The sequence below is a fragment of the Haemorhous mexicanus genome, chromosome 15 (genome assembly GCF_027477595.1).
Source record: "Haemorhous mexicanus isolate bHaeMex1 chromosome 15, bHaeMex1.pri, whole genome shotgun sequence".
Classification (NCBI taxonomy): Eukaryota; Metazoa; Chordata; class Aves; order Passeriformes; family Fringillidae; genus Haemorhous; species Haemorhous mexicanus.
In genome coordinates this window covers 128,738-148,730 of record NC_082355.1, presented here as the reverse complement: position 1 = coordinate 148,730, position 19,993 = coordinate 128,738, and the positions used below count along the sequence as shown (strand labels likewise).

The following is a 19,993-nucleotide window of genomic DNA, read 5'->3' as shown; positions in this document are numbered from 1 at the left end:
CAGCGAGCACCGCCCCCGGCCCGCCCCAGCGCGGGTCCGCGGGCCGCCCGTGGGGACCGCAGCGGGCGGAACGGCCAGGCCGTCGTCGGACAGCTGTGAGATGGGGCGAGTGACGGGGCTCATCCAGCGGCCGCTGTCCCCAGGGCGACCGGGAAGCCGCTGGGCCTGGGGCCGGGCAGTGTAGGGACGCTTCGAAAGGGGCGTTTTGGAAGGGGCTGCGCAAGACGTTTGTTTATTGATTGATAGCACGCTTCAGTACCTAGAGCAGAGCTGTGACTGCGCACCCTCGGGGGCATATTTGGGTAAAGGACAGTCTCCAACTTAGAAGAGTCTCCTTCACTCTGGAGGGATTGCTCTTGGAGGATACAGAGGCAGACTGGCTTTTGGGTAGATTCCCCAAGTAATTCTTGGGATGGGATGACTGAGCTTGTGGCTTCTTCCTTTTGGCTTTGTTGTGAAGGCTGTTATTTCAGTTCCTCATCTGGTGCTGGCTCTGTCTCGATTGAGCTGCTTGTCTGCAGCCACACAAAAGATTACATTTCTGAGAGCCCATATGGCATTTAGGCAGCTGTGCTTCTTTTGAACAGATACTTCATTTTAATTTGCATCCTAAAATCAAATTAACCAGTGTGAAAAAGTTACAGTCCAACACATGCACATCAAACATTAGTATATGAAAATGGGACAAATGTTTTTGTAAGTCTTTTGTTTGCATAAATAGAGAGACCTACCCCATCTGCCTGAAAACCCCAACAGAAAGGGTAATAAGTGTGCAGATATATTAAGTATTCAATGTATATGAATACCTAATTCAGTGGTGCCCTTCTCTTCTTGAGTTTTTAAGAGAGATTAGTCCTCCTGCTTACTGCAAGGAACTGGTGTGAGAGAATTTTTCTGCGTGGAATTTACTGTATATCACCATATTAAAGCAAGTAGCAGTTCCAGTGATATGCTAGACATTTCATCTTGACATCCATGACTGCCACAGCCAGTGAAGTGAGGCTTTTTTACCAAGGAAGTATTTTGTTTGCTGTAGGTGATGAGTAACTTAGTTGTACCTTATTTTGTATAGTATTAATCTTAGGAAGATTACAGCATGCTGGTGCTTCTGCTGCTTTTTTTCAGGATTTCACCACTACAACCCTTCTTCAGTCAAAACCAGAGCACATTACTGGGAAGTGCAAAGGATGCTGAGTCTTGGCCATTTGTCAGGAGTCCTATCAGAGAACTGCTGGGGGAGGTAGCACAGAGGAGGGCTGAGCAAACACTTCTATGCCTGGGCTAATATTTACAGCACCACATTCTGCTCTTTACAGGGCTAGAGACAGACAGCAGACATTCACAGCTAATAGTAACACCTGTACACTACAGAAATATTAACCTAATGCAAACAACCCAGCAGAAGTTGATGTCTATATTTATGAAAAACCAAATAAAAACCTCCTCCATTTCCTAGCATGAGTGCTAGTGCCCTAAACAGCTCTGGCTGCTCAATGCCAAAGAAGGTTCAGGGGTATGACATCCATAGCAGCTACCCTGGGATACTTGGCCACTTCTGGCTCAGACAGTTTAATTTTTTTGTTCCTATGAGTAAAGAATTCAAAGCTGTCCTTGTATTTTACCCTCAGTGTGGGTCACGGCAGGAAGATCAGAGACATTTAGGTGTCTGTCTGATTAAGTACAGTCATACAGCTCAATGGGTAGACTGTATCTTTGGTGAGAATAATTGTAAGACATTCTACAGGAAAAGGGAACTAAGAAATTTATGATGATAAAAATTCAGGGTAAGCAATGGACACGCTGAACAACATAGCTTCAGTCCAGAGGGACTTTGAGAAATGAAAGAACTGAGTTAACAGGTGCCTTATGATGTTTAGGAAGGACCGTCATGTTCTGAAACAGGGCACAGCGACCCCATGCATCTTTTCTGGCTGAGGACTGAGTGGATGAGAAGCAGTCCTGCTGGAAGGACCTGGAAGTTGCCATGGATACCAGTAAGATGTGATTTTGAATAAAACAACCCACATACCACACTATATTAGGAAGAACATGGCCAGAGACTGAAAGAAGTTATTCATGTCTGCTTAGCAGTGGAGTGGCCACACCTGGACTGCTGTGTGCCGTTTCCTGCCCCTGAGTTCACGGGCGATGTGGAGGAACAAGAGAGGATCCAGTGGAGGGCTACCAAGATGGTAGCACATGACCTACATGTGCTCTTTACAAATTAATTATCAGACCTGGGCTTGTTTGAGAGACCATCTACTACCACCCTACAGCTATTTAAAGATGAGCTGCAAAGGTGATAAACCCAAATGGCAGGTGATACAAGAAATTAGGATGGCCAAAAATTTCATCTTGGGTTGTTCAGGCTGAGAGATATGAAAAACTTTTTCACTAAGACGTTGGTGCAGTGCTAGAACAGGTTATCTATAAGAGTCTCTACTGACTAGTCAAAGATGTTGGATCAGAGACTCTCTAAGTCCTTTTTCACCAACTACTTAAGGCAATGGTTAGTGTGCACATGATTGGATGACAGAAGCAATTTAAGGCATGAGCAGCTCAGAAGAAAAATTATTTGTAAAAGGAAAGCAAAACTACTTTTTCAAGAGAAGAAAGGAAGAGCACCTTATAACAGCGCTGCTGTACTACCTTAAGTTTAAATTTTTTCAGAGGCAAGAATGTAGACAAAATAAGTAGTTTTAATAGTGCATTGCACTATATTTTGATCCAAAGACATTTAAGTAATGCATTGTGAGCCCATTTTTCTGATCCAGGTATATCCATGATGCATATTGTCTCTCCTTGTCTCAAGTGAAGCTTAATTAGTTTGCAGGACAGTGGATCGGGCAGTGGCAAGACAGACCCAGGCCTTAAGGGTTGTAGCTGTTCAATGCAGTCAGAAAAATAATGTCATGGTTTTGGAAGGGTATTTCTCAATTTAGTTCTCCCACTAAACTTTGCTGCTTGCTCCCCTGCCTTCCTTCAATTGGAAGAACAAAAGGCAAAGATCATGGTGGAGATAAGAAACAGGAATGAGATAAGGAATAGTAACAGCATATTAATAACAAAAGGTGTAAGACAAAGAAATTATTTGCGCAGAAAGTCTGACAATACTCACTGGCTCTTCCCAACCATGCTTTCCCCCACCAGAAGGAACCTCTTCTCCTCAGAAGTGAGTTTTCTTTTCTCTGCCCTCAGCAATGATTTGAGGTGGTATCAAATAATATTAGGGTATTGGCCATGCCCACTCTCACTGATCTGTGCCAAAACCAGAACAGGAACCAAATCAAAAATTTTACTTTCCTGTAGGCTGGGAAGGTACTTAAACAGGTATTAAAGCAATTAAGTTAAAGAACATGGATTAGATTATTTCCCCTTGTTTCAGCAGCAGTCCTGCAGCTGCTTTCCACAGTGAAATGGACTGGACTTCTATTCATTCAAGCCACAAGATAGGGGACTCAAAGCCTCATTAGGCCACAAAGATCAGTGATCTCACTCTGCTGACACCTTCACTGGCTTTCAGTGCTGTGGAACACAGAACACGAACCAGTAGGCTCTTATTTTAATCACTCCTGTAAATTTTGTCCTCTTTGCTTGTGAGATAGATGGACACATGGCAGGGCAGCAGCACAAGGGCTGTTTACTTTACATCTTATCAGCAGCATTATGTGCTTTAGAGACTAACAGGAAAGACTGAGGTACAAGCTGCTCCTACTGAGTCAACAGTATGCCCAGGCAGCGAGGAGGGCCAACCATGTCTTGGGGTGCATCAAGCAAAACATTGCCAGCCAGTCAAGGGAGGTGATTGTCCTGCTTTACTCTGCACTGGTGCAACCCCACCTTGAGTATTGCGTGCAGTTTAGGGCACCACAATATTAAGAAGACATTAAGCTACTAGAGACCATCCAAAGGAGGCCACGAGGGTAGAGACGGGACTGGAGGGCAAGCTTAAGCTGAACTGTACAGAACTTGCTTAGTGACGTCCTTGTCGTGATTTATGTAGTGGATTCTCAGGATGAGCGGGTATTGCAGCGCTGATCCACTCCCAGAAGCACGGGACAGGTGTAGGAGACCCGGCTGCAATAGTGGTAAAACAGAAGCAGAACCGATGTGAATGACTCCCTGTTTTGTCTCATGCACAGAGAGCTTTCTAGGAAGACCTGCCACATCCCAGGATCCACCTCCCAGCTTTTTGTAACCACCCTCCTGATCCACTCCCTGCAGCCCCAGCCGGCCCGAAGCCGGCCGTGACCCGGGAGTACCGAGCGAGCCCGGAGCGGCCCGGCCAGGCTCCGCTCCCGTCCCACGCCCATGGTCCGCGGACCGGAAGCGGAAGTGCGCAGCGCCTCGGTGGCGGCAATGCCGCTCGCGTGGGCCCAGTCGCGTCTTTCCGGTTCCGCCGGAGCGGCGCGGGCGGCGAGTGACGGGTCCCGGGTCCTTCCGTGGCGCCGAGGGCGGCGCGGCCCCGCCCGGCCTATGGACCGGCACAAAGTGAAGCGGCAGCGTCTGGACCGGATCTGTGAAGGTGAGGCGGGGCGGGCGCCCCTCGGCAGCTGTGGCAGCAGCGGGCGGCGGCACCTGCCCCCGCGGGGACCCGCTGCGCGCCTGTGGGACTGAGCGTCCGCCTGGCCGGCGGCGAGCAGGGCCCCGCCGCACGAGAAGGCGCTGCCTACGGCCTTCTGGAAAGGGCCGGATGCTATTGACTGTCGGAGGCTCTGTGGACGTACAAGTTCTCACTTAAGGGGGAAATATTATCTGGGCATGCTAGGATGGGGGGGGGGGGCGGTCATTGGGGAGGAGGTGTGAAGCGACTTTGTCACTCGTTTCAGGAGCCAGCAGTAAGATGGCATGCTTCTGAGCAGATCACCTCTCATACATTATTATTGATAATGCATGCTTTATTTTCCTTCATCTAAGTGGTGGCAGAGGTGGTTGTGCTTTTTTTCCCAGCGTCTTTTCCCTGTGTTTTGTATTCATGTCTTTTGCTTTGCCTAATCTGTTCCTAAATGCAATTATCAACTTGTTGGACTAGCAGATGAGGGTTCCAGAATTCTTGTCTTTCATGTAGTCACTCCTGCTGACTTTCTTAATAGGCATACGGCCTCCTATTGTGAATGGCCCAATGCCAGCACGGCCACTGGTTGCACTCCTGGATGGACGAGATTGCACTGTGGAGATGCCCATTTTGAAGGATGTTGCTACAGTGGCATTTTGTGATGCTCAGTCAACTCAGGAAATCCATGAAAAGGTGGGCAAGAAGATGTGCAAGATTCAGAAGTAGAGCTTTGCTTCTTAGGTAACCAAACCAGATATTGATTTGGACTGGTTTTTGTTATAGGTGCTGAATGAGGCAGTAGGAGCTCTGATGTATCACACCATTACCCTTTCTCGTCAGGATCTGGAGAAATTCAAAGCCCTCAGGGTCATTGTGCGTATTGGCAGTGGCTATGACAATGTTGACATCAAATCCGCTGCAGAATTAGGTACGATGACGCCGTTAGGTGTCTGTTGGGATCAAAACTGAATGTGAAATGGAACACTGCACGTCTTTTTGTGCTTTATGAGCTGAGTGCTTTTAAAAACTTCTATGTACAGAGATTTGGAGCTGCTCAGTATCAGGTATCTTTAGGAAACTGACCAATAGAGGGGCTGGTAGGCGGCTTAAAAGAAAGATTCTCTGTTTTCTGATTGCTCTGCTAATGATGTTGGTGTCTTTGTTGTTGTTTGGAATTCAGGAATCTGAATATGGCATCTAGCTAACTTTTGGTGAGGTGACTTTGGTCTTTTTGTGACCCTTGAGCAAGCTGATGTCTGAAAGCTGCCCGCAAATGCTGATGCAGGATAGACTCCTTGTAAATGCTTCATGAGTTTTCTTCTTAATTTTATATATGCAAATAGGTTCTGATACAAAACTTTATTAGTTATCCCTTTAGAATCCTAGGCATGTGAAAAGTGTCTGGATCATGTGACAAAGAGATGTTATTTATTAAACAGATGGTAGTGAGACTTCTGGACCTTTTAGTCTCATAGGTGAGATGGATCACTTAAGTATCCTTCCCCTTCTTTTTTAAGTTTTACAAGTGTAAGGGATTCTAAAGCTTCCTTAATGTAATGCAGGTCTTGTTAAGGTTAAATCAAATACAGGTATTAGTGTATAAAATTGAAATAGGCAAACATTGCAATTTTCAGATCTGTAAGAACAGGTGAATTTCTAATAAATTAAGAGTGTGTATTGGGCTATTGCTTGAAATAAGTCAAAAGAGCCCTTTCATTTGGATGATTCAAAGGAATAGTCTAAAGAGTTCCTGTCAAGGTTCTTGCCTTTCATCCAGCCATATTTGTGCTGAATTAGGAACCTAAGCTAGTCTTAACGCTTCTCTACTTAAGGCCACCATCCATATCTTTGATTCATTCAGATTCAAAGTTTTCCCTTTTCCTCCACTGCACACTCATTAATCCAAGGTGAAATGAGTCAAAATTCCTCCACCATCAGACCGTTGCTTGCCACTTTTGCCGTGGAGAGACAGTGTGATGACCCTTACTTGTGGTCAGATTTGCTTTTTAATGGGCAATTAATGGCTATTTTCATCCTTAGCCAGGCCTTTTAATTCATTCAGAGGTAAGATACTGTTCCTTGTGTGTTCTGAATCTTCAGACCAAAGGGCTGTTGTCTGTGTTTGTGGTTTATTACATTTAGATATAATACTGTATGTTAACACAAATCTGTGTCTGGCTGTGTAACAGATGAATGCATGGGGCTTGTTTAGAGTTGAATGAGATGATAACCAGCGAGATTAAGAGAAACTGGTTTTTTCTATCACCCTTACTCATGTCCTCTGAGTTGTCTGTGTGCCATTATGGCAAAATTTGAAATAGTTTGATAGAGAAAAACAATTGGATGTCTGGGATTATCTGTGGCCATTGCTCTCCTAATACTCATGGGAAAGCATGGTCTGAGTTTACCCAAATATCTCCTCTGAGTAGGCTTACAAAACAATGCCACCTTCAACCATTGCCTAGATTTTGTTTCCAGTTTTTGGCTAGGTGGTAGACTTTTGAGGTAGAAGAGTTGCCTTTTTTTGGCAAATGACTAGGGTTATGTTTGGGAAGAGACCATTTTTCCATCTAATTATTTTTATCTCTTCCCTGGTTTGTCAAACGAAGGATAGCAGGAATGAAATGGTATATTTCCAGCCTCCCCCCTCCTACTTTTTTTTTTCATAGATTGCTCAGACCTTCAACCAGATTTTCATACAGTGTTCCATCTTTCCCTTTTCTGACAGTAATTTGTGCTTCTAGGACTTCAACTCTGTTTACATTAGTAATTTACTTGATAGTTGTAGCCATGGGTTTTATGGTCCTTGTGTTTGTATGTTATTCTAGAGTGGGAGTGTCATGTGTTGTTATTTTTAAGTTTAACTTCAAATGGATTTTGAGAAGCTCCTGGGACTTCTGTCTGCATTTAATGAGTTAGTTACTTATTGTTGCTCCTGGGGAGGCTGATGCTCGCAGTGAGCATCTGGACCATGAGGCATGAGGAGCTCAGCCATCTGTCTCAATTCTTCTACAGAATGCCTGTTAATTTGTCAGGAGTATCTGTGGAAGGAGCGCATCTTTTTGAATGCAGGTCTTTTAAAAAAGTTAGTTGCTTTTATCACTTGTATGGCCCAGTTTTCTCATTTCAACTTGTTTGTTTTTCTGGTGAGTGTGTCAATCAAATAGATATTTATAAGGAAGGAATGGTATTTCCTGGGGGAAATCCTGGGGGATTGAAAAGATGGCTGGTTGCATCTGTGTTGTTGTAGAATGAGGTTCTGAAATGAATCCTATGTTTCTTGAGTTCTGGAGTACTCCATTATCTTTCAGCATTTGTGCTTAAAGAGCTTTATGTTGTTTTAGGATTGTGATGGTAAAAATCTTATATGATATCTATGGCTTTGCAGGCATTGCCGTTTGCAACATCCCTTCCTCCTCAGTAGAGGAGACTGCTGACTCTACCCTCTGCCACATCTTGAACCTCTATCGCCGTGTTACTTGGCTACATCAGGCTCTGCGGGAAGGGAATCGAGCCTCAAGCGTAGAACAGATTCGAGAGGTAGCTGGAGGTGCTGTGCGTATCCGTGGGGAGACTTTGGGCATCATTGGACTAGGTAAGTGATGGGAATTGTTAGGCTGAAAAGAGAACTGTGAACGTTTTTGGAAAGCTAAGAGTCACATACTGAGAAAAGTGATAATTCTACAACTGTTCTTTGTGAAACACACTGTCTCCTAAGGAATGCTAGTGCCCTATTCTGGATATCTTCAAGAGCTGGGTATATGTCAGGGGATTGGGTGCTCTTTTTTTGATTCCAAATGGTTAGAAGAATTGAAACATTTATACAGCTCTTCTCAGTGTCTGTTTCCCTCTGTGCTAGGTACTTTATTAGTAGCAAAGCTGCCTGAAAGGTGGCTACCAATTCCTTCTCCAAGTTCTTGTTGCCAGATTATTATCTCTGTCTCAGAGTGTAGATTTGGTTTGCAAACAGAACGGCTTCTTGACTACGCTGTGGCTATTGCATGGGGAAGAGCTAGAATTAGCTACATAGGAGCAGCACTGAATAGCCTCCTCTGGATCCCTATGCGAATCCTAGGGGTTTCCAGGGCTGCAATACCTTGGGCTCTGGTAGTAAACTTCACTGTAGGCTCCCAGTCTACCCCAGTATCTTGTCTTTAAAGTTTGTTTTACCTTTCCTTGATGATTGTGGGTTTTCTTTTGTGAAGGCCGAGTTGGACAGGCAGTGGCTCTGCGAGCCAAGTCCTTTGGCTTCAACGTGATTTTCTATGATCCCTATCTGCCGGATGGAGTGGAGCGATCCTTGGGTTTACAACGAGTAGGAACCCTGCAGGATCTACTAATGCACAGCGATTGCATCACATTGCACTGCAGCCTGAATGAACATAACCATCACCTCATCAATGACTTCACTATTAAACAGGTGCAGCAGGAGCTTGATTTCCCCCACAGAGCACTGTGGAAATGAATGCAAACCAAAACTGCTGCTTTCACGGAGACTGAGAGCGTGTGAATCCTGCTGCCTCTGTTGTGTGCCTCCTGCTGCCTTTGGAGGCTGGGAGCGTGTGGATCCGGGTGCCTGTGCTTTGTGCTGTATAGAATTTTATGTTACGAGAAGAATAGGATTGGCTCTTCTTGCAAAGTAGTTTCCTTTATAAAGAATACTTTAGGTGATTCCATAATTTCAAATTATCTTTAAAATAATTTACTGCACTGGTTAGAGCTAGGTGTGGCATGGCTAGGACTGTGTACATTGTTTTACACAGCACTGCCAAAGCCTCCCTGCCCAAGCCCACTGCAAAGCCAGTCTCAGGCTAAACCAGTCTATGAATGCTTTCCAGTGCTATTATGAGAGACATTTGGACATTGTAGTCCAGTTTTGTGTAGCTGGGTAGTTGAGTCATGGTTCCTGTCTTTTTTTTTGTTTTGTTTTGTTTTGTTTTGTTTTGTTTTGTTTTTTTTAATGTAGTAGGATGAATATGGAGTGCAGAACTTGAGAGTTCCACTTTTGCCCTTGTTGTCTTACGGTTTTGTTTGTTGATTTTTAAAGCAAATTTCTCAAGCATTGCTTGCAGGCATTTCCCCTGTGGTAAGCTTTGCAGTGAAAGCACTCCTAGTTCCTCCAGACCTCATCTAGTCACTGCAGACTCCTGCTCATTTCCAGTAGACTTCCCAAGATTCACTTAGCTTCCATGAAAAGTCTCATTCTCAATGCATGTACTATTTTTCTTCTTCCAGATGCGTCAAGGCTGCTTCTTAGTGAACACAGCCCGAGGAGGGCTGGTTGATGAGAAAGCCTTAGCACAAGCCTTGAAAGAGGGGAGAATCAGAGGAACAGCACTGGATGTGCATGAGTCTGAACCTTTCAGGTAATATTGTACCTGCATGCCTGCTGCTATCTGGTGGTTCACCTAAACTGGATGTGTTTTTTGGCGGTTTGGTGGGTTTGGGTTTTTTTGTGGTTTTTGTTGTTGTTTTTGTTGTTATTTGGGTTACAGATGGGATTATCACTTCTGGAAAAAAACCTTCTTCTTCCCCCCAGTTTTGCTCAGGGGCCATTAAAAGATGCACCCAATGTTATCTGCACCCCTCACACTGCTTGGTACAGTGAACAGGCTTCCATTGAATCCAGAGAAGATGCAGCTAAAGAGATCCGCAGAGCTATTACAGGTAATGAAGAAGATTTGCCCCTGCTGCTGAATTTTATTAGTTCACTGCAAGGATTATGCTGGTTGTTCTGAAAACTTAGACTCATTAAGTGGTTTCTGGGATTGGAGTTTAAGTTGATAATTGTATCTTTGCCTCCTGAGAATTCTTGTACCTAATGCCAGAGTGGCTTTTTCCCTGGGAAAGCCTTTTTACCTACATCTTCCAAATCCTTTGCAAGAATTCCTTTGAGAGTTTTACTGTACCTTTTTTTCCTTGAGTAGTACATGTTGTCTCTTGAAAAAGGTGAGGCTTGGCAGTTGCAGTTTGTAGCAATAATTTTTACCTGATCATAGAAGTGGGAGGAAAAGATCGGTTTCTTGCCATCCCCAGACACCAGATGATTAGAGAAGAGTCTCTTGTATCCAGTGTTTTCCTGTGGAAGTGGATGAAAAGATTTTGCCCTTTTCCTTTCTACTCTCCTTTGTAAATGCTGCAGGGAACAAGTCTCTCCTACCTGTTTTCTGGGTTTTTTGTCATTCTTGGTGCCCTTGCAGGTCATATACCTGACGCTTTGAGAAACTGTGTTAATAAGGAGTACTTGCTGTTAGCAGCTCAGTGGTCCAATATTGATCCTGCAACTGTCCACCCAGAACTCAACGGAGCTGCAGCTTACAGGTGAGATACATAGGTTATCCAAGCATATCTTCCTGCTGAAGTAGGCCAGGGGGTTTGAGAACTGCTTGTACCTGCAAACAGATATGTCTCTGTTCCTATACACTCTATATGAGTTCTTTCCCGAAACTTAACAGCAGCACTTCTAAAGGTGTACAAGTATTTAACATGTACTTGGTCATATTAAGTTCCAGCTGCATACTGGTCAATATTTCCAAATCCTTGGAAGACATGCCCAAGAGATACCTTAATATAGGAAGGTCTGCTGAATGTCCTAAAAATGATCTGCAGCTCTACATTAGAAGTTGTGCATAGCTTTAGGGCTGTATAAAAACAAAGCACAGTTCTTACATGTAGCCCAGATACCGACTATTACTGAGTCACTGTCCGGTGGATTTGTTCAGCAGTCTAAACAGAGTGCATTTGAGTTTATCTGTTACAAACCTGTAAAGTGATTATGGACCGGTTGCTTCCCTTCTGTTTGTCTCCCATCTGCAAAGTAGGAAATATATTTTCCTTCCTTCTATGAGAGATCTAGAGAAGTTGAGATGTGTTTATGGAGAGGGCATAGGGAAGCAGAATGGAAGTGATGGAAGAATCGTTCATTAGCAATTCATGACTGTCACTCTCCTATTTTTCTTACATTTAGCAGTTTTATTAGTTCAGCTTCTTAGTTTTTCTGCCTTGGAGCCCTATGAAGGATAACTGCAGCTTACACCCGTCCTGCTGATGGGGAGGTAATTCCTAAGCCTCCAGGTGCCTTCATAGAGTGCCTCACAATAGTTTCAACTGGAGATAAATTTTGTATCTGTTTTCAAATGCTTAGTATGTGACCTCAGACTGTCTGGGTCTGCCTGCAAACAGGTGTCATTTGGCATTAGGATAGCACTGCTACTCCTCAGCTTTGGAGACTTTTCCTGTGATCTATCTCAGAGCGTTTCTGTTAGAAAGAGGGATTTGTTTTCAGCACGTCTGAGGGCATGGCTCCTTTTCCTTTGAATAACTCTGTTGGACAAGCTTGTAATTTCTATGTTTTTGTTGGTTTTAGGTTTCCTCCAGGAGTAGTGGGAGTAGCCAACCCTGGGCTACCAGAACCACCAGTAGTAGAAGGGATTGTAGCTCATGGAATCCCTCCTGTTTCTCACTCTGCACCACGTACTCCTTCCCCAGGAGAGACAAGCAAACTGGATGCAGACAGAGAGATTCCTGCTGACCAATAGCAGCGTGTTTCTCTCCTCTCCTTTGGCAGCAGAAAAAAGTAGGAGGGCATCTCCTCCTAGGACCTTCTTTAACACCCTACAGACACTCTTTCCTGTTCACATGACAGGAGAATGCATTTCCTTGCTGACAGACTTTAGCTCTTGCCTTTATTTTGTAACCTTTTAGTTATAATTTCTTGATGAATCTTTCTCCTTTTCTGAGGCATGGCAGCAGTGACCTTGCCTCCCCTTGGCTTAATGAATCAGTTCTCCCATGTATCTGCTTCAGTTGTCTGTGACAGGGAACTGTCTTTGTGTGCTTGAAAATGGAAGTGAAGCTACCTGATCAGGGATGGTCCTTGGTGGTACAAACTTAAGTGCACATTTTTCAGTTGTGACTTGTAGCTTAAATTTAATTTGGCTGAACGTCTTTTAAGTGTAGCCATGGGGAATATGAGAAAAAATATTAGTGAATTGGAGAAGTTGTGACTATTGTCTTCATTATGCCCTTGATAAAAGGCAGCCAGGCTAAGCTCTGTGTGTTACTTTGCTTGTTTTAGTTAACGTTTCCTGTGATAACAGGCGTAGCACAGGCACTGTTAATTCTTGACCATACACAGTTTTCTCTATGCAGTTCTAGGCCTGATGCTAAAAGTAGCACTGTCAAAGCCAGCCTTTGAAATAGTTTGGAAGGTATTAAAATGTCATCAAATGCATTTTGGTGGCAACCATGTTTGTGAGGCTTCAGAATTGTTCACCCTGGAGTCTATAACTTGGAGAAGGTAAGAAAATGCTGATATAGGAAAAGCATGCACTGAGAGACAGCAAGTAGCAATAATGTGCAGCTGCAGTTGCTGGTTACTCACACATAAGTACCTCGTAGTCTATGGCAGTGTTTATCCACAAGGGATCCATCACACTAGAATTCTAAGCTTTAAGATACAGATTTTTTTTTTTTTCCTTTTTGCATAATTACATCAGCTAGAAGTAACGTCCCACTTGTCTGTGCTGGTGGAGGAGGCTGCTTTTAACAGTCAGGAAAAAGTTTATCACCCAGAAGGTGGCTGAGCACTGGAATAGACTCCCCAGGGAGGCTAGCACAGCACCAAGCCTATCTGAGTTCAAGAAGTGTTTGGACAATGCTTGTGGGTACATTGTGGGATTCTTGGGGTGTCCTGTGCTAGGCCAGGAGACAGACTCCATGATCCTGATGGCTCCCTTCCAACTCAGCATAGTCTATGATTTTGTGATATACTGCATCTCTATAGCAGGGCAGGGCAGCAGGGCAACGCAAGACAGCAGTTTGTTTTACGTGAATAGGCTTTGTGATACTAAAAGGAGAATTAATACTTGCAGTTTTTCACCTGAAGCCAAGGCAGGATTGTTGCTGGCAAGTCTTCTCCATTTCACAAATGACTGAATATGAATCACTTCTTTAAGGGGGATGGAGTCTTCAGCAAAGAGTTACACAGGAGAAGATGTTTCTTTAATTTCACATCTTCCTTTTATTTCATCTTGTTACACTTCAGTTATAGTCTTTCCATGCACAAGATGTAACAATATCTGATTGATTTGTTAATGTTGTTTGGATATATTAAAGTAGGTGCTGTATGGGAGGCATACCCTATGTGCGGGTTTCTCTGCCTCCCTTGATTATTCTCTCTGTTGTGTGTCTGTGACTGGAAGCTGAACAGATGAGAACAGACTGGAGAAACAATTTGAAGTGTGGACAAAATCTTCTGTTTAGGCTGTTTAGTTTAGGAAGGTAAGGAAAGCTTTCAGAATAATTACGTTCTCAGATTTTTTTTTCTGGTTTAAATTTTTTTTCCAATACTGCCTTCTCTGTAGTGGCTTGCTAGTAATACAGTGATTCATTCCTTTCTCCACCCCTTCTCCACTCCCCTCAGCAATTCAAGAAAGGAAAATAGTCAAGAAGTAAACTTCAGGTGTTTTCTTACAAATTTTACACTTGAGCTGTTTAGTATTAGTGAGATAATACTAGTTTTCTAGTGCTGAGTGTCTTTTTTTGGTAAAGTATTTGTCTCAGTGAAGATTCTTGGCTTCTATGTTTTTGTGGATGATTCTGATTCTACTTCAAATTCATATACCTCCTTGGCTGCTCAGGTCTAGCAGATCAGACTGAGACTGGTGGTAGGCATGAGTTAACAGGAGAACTTTTTCTGAACAAAAGCCTGGAGCTCAGAAGCCCATTGATTGCAGGTGTACCTAAAATAACCATCAGCACTCTCCTGAATTCTCTAATCTCTAGGAAATTGAGATTTCACCAGCTGCTGGCTCAGAAATATCTTCTGACAGGCAGGTGTGGAAAAGTTTTCAGAGAGCTCATCTTCTATTACCACATTAGGGAAGCAGTCTGTCAATAACTACTTTTTATTTGCTGCTGAAAATTCCTGCCCTACATTGGGGTTCAGGACTAAGATTATTTCGTGGTAAGGGGCTTCTAGTTATGAACTTTGAGGATCAGAGTACATTGACCTAGTCTTTTCTAGAGCACAATGCAAGATAGATTTATTTTTTTAGAAGAGGCAATTTATTTTTTTTTCTTTGTTACTACAAGTATCTCTATAGACAGTCAAATAACTGAGCAGAGGAAGAGTAGAAAAATTTCATTTGGGGGAAACATGAGTTTCTCAGTTCATATTTTTGGTGGCTAGATACACTAGTGACTAGTAAGCATAGGAATTGAATGATTGATGATGTAAGAAATATTTCCAGTTATGGGTACCAAGGAGTTGAAGCTGACAGCATTGATAATGGCTCTGTTCTGTCCAACACAATGTACACTTGTTATTGTATATGATGGTAATTTTCCTCTTGGTTAAGGCCACAGCAGAAAATGTTGAGGTAAAAATGAACAGAACCCTCATCTTGTCCTCAAAGAAGGATTCTCTTTGCATTTATAGGATTACTCTGCTTGTGTGCTGTTTGTACCTCTCCTGACAGCCTGAACCTTATATCATCAGACAAAGGCTGTTCTGAATGGATAGCTCAAAGAAAAAATTACCGGAACTAAAGCATCCTGAGTTCTTCTTTCCCTGAGTGCCAAGTACTTTTTTAGCACTCTTTGTTGTGTGATACACTGAACTTGCAGCTCCCCCTTCCAAGCTTAGTGCAGTATACAGAAATGGGGTGACTTTTTTTTTTTTTTTTAATGCCTTCTTTCAGAACTAGTGCAGAGCTTTAATCCCAAAGAACAGAAATCTCCCAGGGTGAGGCAGGCGTTCCCTAGCCGCACTAATCTGCTTACAGGAGGTGCTCGCACTATCCCAAGGTACATTCTGTTTGTCAGGGTCACTGCTGCTGACCAGCTTTTTTTATAGAGGACTCAGAGTTTCAGAAATATATTTTTGTAGACAATGATTAAACTGTGAAACATTGAAATAAAGCATGTAAACAAAAATTTACAGCACTGTCCTCTGTACAGATGTTTTCCTCACTTCAGTTCTCTCCTGGCTCATTAGAAAATGTTTGATTACTTCTTGGATATATTTTAATAAAGTTCTCCAAAGAACATGGCTGCTGTCTATGGAAGGGGTAGCCTTAGATAAATATTGAAAGGGAGGGTTGAAAACCTGTACAGGTGAGTGTCTGCATTTCAAATTATTTAAATTCCACAAAATCGGTCCCTGGATCAGCCACTCTGGCAAATTGCTTTCTTTGTATGCTGTAGCACTGACCATCGCTCAAGGCTGTGCAGGTGGCAGTCTGGAGAAGAAGCAATGTTCAGTGCTTAAGGGACACATTTGGATGTAGGGTAGTGGTTACTTACCTGATTTCTCACAAACTGAAATTGTGATACCTGTTTTGCAGCCATTTAAGTATGTAGTTTAGCAGCAGTAGCTGTCTTTACCCTTTCACAGTAAAACAGTATTTGAAATTAACACACAGTTTATGAAATTAATTTTTCTAGCTTGTAGTAGAGGTTGGTGCAACAGAATTAGCATAGAAAAGTTGTTCGGTATTTTTTACATTTAATTTAATTCATGTTTTATGACCTAGGCTGTCTGGGTCAATTATTAATGACACTTAGGAAACCCCTAGTATTGGTGAATTTTATCACTGTTGGCCCACCTGGTGCTGTATGCCTTTGGAATATCCAGCACCATGCCTGGGAGATGAGAAATGCTGGTCTGCTTTATCACAGCAATGGGAGTCTGAACTGGTGGAATGGGAAGGAGCATAGGAGCACTTGGAATGTTTCCCATGGTGGTACTATTTCTGCTGCGCAGCTGATAATATTTCTGTTTCAGTAAAGAAACTTAAGACATGAAGACAAAGACTGGTCTTCAAAGGATGTAGTACTGATCTTGGATTTACCATGGCACTCACTTAGATGCAAGACATAATGGCTCTGCTACCATTCAGTAATGTTTCATGTAGGTATTGTACGTTAAAAATAAAACAAAGCAGGGGAGGGGAGTTAGTAAATCTAGTGGTGTGTAGTAAGTCAAAACTCAGAGATGCTGTATAGGACAGGAGGAGAGCACAGAGTGCTGGTGCCACTGATACTTTGAAGTTTTGTGTAGTTCAACTGGTATTGGGCATTGCCTTACCCATGTTCCAATCAGTGCATTGCATCCCTTTAACTAGAAGGTAACAGGAAATATCATCCGCGTAAAACAACTGGGCACAATCATTTTAATAAATTGAAGTGAAAGCAAGCAAGTTGTCTTTGCTATTGCTAATTCAGTGTTAAATGGGACCCTGCCAGAGTGAAGAAGCAATATGTGCAAAAGAACAACCTACTTTCACAAGAATATCCTTATGGTGGTATGGAGCATAGCATCTGCTCCTCATTCTAGGTTCTAGCACTGCTACTGTACCTTTACTGCAAAAGCAGAAACAGACATAAAATCACGTCATTATTCTAACTATAGGATGCATAAGTATTTGGGGTCGATGTTGAAAAGAGGCAGGTTTAGAACATTATGCTGTGCTACATGATAACTGTTCAGATTTATTAGCTAATCATGACAGCTGAATTCATTCATCTACTGATTTTGTATCAGTAATTTTGTAATTACTTCCTAAATGCACCTGCTTTCCAAAATCTGCCTCACTGGAAAGTGAAGCACCTCACACTGCGGTGCTGCCGGTCCTCTGAGGCTGGCAGCAGTTCCTCATGCTCTCTGTGGGATGCAGCCTGAGACGCGGGCACTGGTTCTTCTGTGTGTTTACATCAAAATTTAGGTTAAAACTCCTTCATTTCTGCGATAATTCCAGGTTTTGAACTTGGCGGTCGTGAGCGATTCTGCCTAGGCAAGGCCCACGCCCGCCGACCGGCCCTCCCGCTCTGCCGCGAGGCCCGTCCCTCCCGACGGCCCCTCGGACCGCCCGGATCCCGCCCGTCCCGCGCGGGGCCTTGTGGGGCCGGGTCGATCGCGCAGTGCACGCCGGGACAGCGGCGGGCGGCGCTCGGGCCCAGCGCGGGGCAGCAGCCTCTCGGTGCCTCGGGCGGCGGCTGCGGCCGGAGCGCTCGGGCGACGGCGGCGGCTCTGCCCGGCGGGGATGGCGGACGCGACGGCCTCTCCCGTGGGAAAGCGGCTTCTGCTGCTGCTGGCGGCGGCGCCGGGCGAAGGCGAGACGGCGGGGTCGGAGCCGGGGCCTGCGCTACCCGCACGGGCCTGGCGGAGCGGCACCGTGAGGGCCATGAGTGGAGCGGTGCCCCAGGACCTGGCGGTGAGGCCCGGCACGGGAGTGGGGCGCACAGTACGGTGGACGGGGCCGCAGGTCGAGCCTCCCGCGAGGGCCGTGTGGGGAGCCGCGGGTCGAGCCTCCCGCGAGGGCCGCGGACGGGCTGGGCTAGACTGGGGGCGGGCGGAGTGCCGCGACCGAACTGTGCCGGCGGCCCGAGCCCTCCTGCAGCGCCGGGCCCGCCGGACACGTTCCGGGGCTGGAAGCGGCGGGTCCAGCCTGCGGCGATCGCAACAGCGGAGCGACCGGGCAGATATGTGAGGGGTCCGGTACCGCCGGTGCGGTGGTTGGAAGTAACATACGTGTGAAACAAATACGTCTGGGATATTTCTGGTGCTGATGGATATGTATGTATATAACCTCAAAGCGTTGTTTTGGGGATTTTTGGGTTGTTTTGTTTTGTTTTTTCGCCGGGAAGATGTCAAGTACATATGAAAATATAAATTGAGGGCTGACTTTTGAGTGAGGCTCATGCATTTGATTTTTTTTCTCAGGTTTTGATTTTAGTTGTAGGAATTTGGGCTTCATGTAATGTATTTAAGCACTCTTAAGCATTTGTCTCGTTTATTTCTAGTATAGCTCAGTGAAATGCTTGGGTGGAGATCCTAAAAAGACCTCTTGAAATGTATTGGTGGTGTGTCTCTTTGCATGTGTCTGTTCTGCAGGCACTTGCTTTAAGTGCTGGCATGCTTTGGAGGGCTGTGACTGATTTAGTGTCCCATGGTAGTAGGAATGAGGTTCTGTGTTTGTGAAGAGTTTTAGTTCTCTTTATGATCAGTTTTTAAAAAACTAGTAGTTACCATAGGTTCTTTGGGCTTGTTTGCAGAGTTCCAATTTTGAGCTGTTTCCTTGACATCCATCCTCTAGTGATACTGCTTTCTTGTCCTTGTTGTAGAACTGCACCTATGGCTGTCAGCAGGAAGCGGTGTGCTATGTTTGGCTCTGCAAACCTGGTGGGCCTGGCACCCTATGTCTGCAGTTGAGAGCCGCGGTTGTGTACTCTAGCTGCTGCCTAACTTATTCAAGGAGGAGGAAGGAAAAACCCATGCAGAAAAGGTTTCTTCAAAAGGGAAATGTGTCAGGTGTTTGAGACTATCTGAATTGTGAAAGTGTGTCAGGGCTAAGATCCAGTTGAAGAGCCACTCTTGTAGCAGACTGCATTGGACACGTGTCATCAGTAGTCTTGCATTTTCATTGGTGTGTGAATTCATTACCTTTCTTCAGCACTGCAGTTCTCTCCCCAGCTCCTTTCATCAGTACCCTTCGCTTAATACTGTTTCAGGGGTGTAGCTGTCTCTAAACAGTGTATTCTCAAAAATCTATGCAAGAACTGTAAAATGTGAACTGTGTAAAATAGTCGAGGCAGAATTTAGGGTAATGTGAGACATTCAGTGTTTTCATGTACTCTTCCGTGCATAATGAATGCTGCTGTGACAATGGCGATGATATACTATTGGAAAAGAGTTCTCTTTAAAGTAATTCTGTCTGAAGTGATGAGTTGGCAGGTACCAAGCAGTCAACCACTGTTTAGGAAATAAATACTCTTCTAAGGTAACAGTGTGGACTAGATGTGATAAAGGCTAGGAAAAGTATATTTTCTACTCTTTGGTCTATGTAAGTCTGTCCTTTCTCCTCCTGTAAGGATGGTATCAATTGCTAGCCTGTAGTCTCATGTTGGGCTTATAGAAGTACAAAGGTGCAGTTGACTATCTGCACCTTTCTAGGGCAGAAATCTTGGGAACAGACAGGAAGTATAAAACTTAAAAGTATGGGGTTTGTGGTTGGTTGTTTTTTTTTTTCCTGGTAGAGTAAAGCCTCTGAAAGATTTTTGGGGTTTTTTCCCTGTAAAATTTTGGTCACAGAGAGTAGCTCTTAGACATTCTTACTTTGATATAATGTGGAGTAACCTAATTGTGGTTAGTCCACAAAAGAATACGTATAAAGGTCAGTCATAGTTGTTGCCCCATATTCAGAGCATCAAGAAGAAATCCTGAGGAAAAACTATGCTGCTATTAGAAAACAGCTTTACCTCTTCTAAATGGAAACAGGTGTTACTGTCTTTCTCAAAAGCTCATTAAAGACCTGTTGAGCTTTATCTCACTGTTCCTAATATTGTAAAAGTACATGGTACTTTTTCCTAATTTTTTTTCTAATATTGTAAAAGTGCATGCTAGTGGGAAAATAACTCAATGTGTCACATGAAGGA

At 44.1% G+C, this 19,993-nt stretch overlaps 2 protein-coding genes and 1 long non-coding RNA gene across 11 annotated transcripts in view; 2 read left to right on the top strand and 1 right to left on the bottom strand.

The window, feature by feature from the left end:
- Positions 1 to 216: 216 nt before the first annotated feature.
- Positions 217 to 4,314, bottom strand: LOC132334064 (uncharacterized). Of its 2 annotated transcripts, XR_009488333.1 has the most exons (3): positions 3,970 to 4,314; positions 3,119 to 3,258; positions 217 to 609 (listed from the first exon to the last, which is right to left on the bottom strand). It is a non-coding gene; the product is annotated as an uncharacterized LOC132334064 (long non-coding RNA). The 2 variants fall into 2 exon arrangements; XR_009488332.1 differs by having other exon boundaries at positions 3,119 to 4,314.
- Positions 4,315 to 4,356: 42 nt separating this feature from the next.
- On the top strand, positions 4,357 to 15,604 carry LOC132334062 (C-terminal-binding protein 2). Of its 2 annotated transcripts, none has more exons than XM_059859768.1 (9): positions 4,357 to 4,525; positions 5,094 to 5,248; positions 5,339 to 5,483; positions 7,944 to 8,150; positions 8,761 to 8,975; positions 9,791 to 9,921; positions 10,095 to 10,222; positions 10,813 to 10,876; positions 11,922 to 15,604. In XM_059859768.1, the coding sequence occupies exons 1-9, from the start codon at positions 4,360 to 4,362 to the stop codon at positions 12,091 to 12,093; spliced, it is 1,383 nt and encodes a 460-aa protein (XP_059715751.1). In that variant the 5' UTR covers positions 4,357 to 4,359; the 3' UTR covers positions 12,094 to 15,604. The 2 variants fall into 2 exon arrangements, with proteins under 2 accessions (XP_059715751.1, XP_059715749.1); XM_059859766.1 differs by having other exon boundaries at positions 10,756 to 10,876.
- Positions 15,605 to 17,507: 1,903 nt separating this feature from the next.
- Positions 17,508 to 19,993, top strand: part of KDM3B (lysine demethylase 3B) — a 46,640-nt gene continuing 44,154 nt past the window's right edge. For 2 of the 7 annotated variants that reach the window (XR_009488342.1, XM_059859872.1), the window contains exon 1: positions 17,508 to 17,772. Coding sequence is in view for 6 of the 7 variants with exons in the window: in XM_059859872.1 (XP_059715855.1) it covers positions 17,602 to 17,772 (171 nt within the window). In the remaining variant the exon portion in view is untranslated. The remainder of the gene's footprint in view (positions 17,773 to 19,993) is intronic. The other 5 variants (XM_059859876.1, XM_059859871.1, XM_059859873.1 and 2 more) reach the window with 3 other exon arrangements.

Excerpts from the sequence above, each read along its gene's own strand:
- LOC132334062 (XM_059859766.1), top strand. The coding sequence starts at position 4,360 with ATGCCGCTCGCGTGGGCCCAGTCGCGTCTTTCCGGTTCCGCCGGAGCG. Across the intron at positions 5,484-7,943 it reads CAAATCCGCTGCAGAATTAG|GCATTGCCGTTTGCAACATC; the intron begins GTACGATGACGC and ends ATGGCTTTGCAG. Across the intron at positions 9,922-10,094 it reads CATGAGTCTGAACCTTTCAG|TTTTGCTCAGGGGCCATTAA; the intron begins GTAATATTGTAC and ends TCTTCCCCCCAG.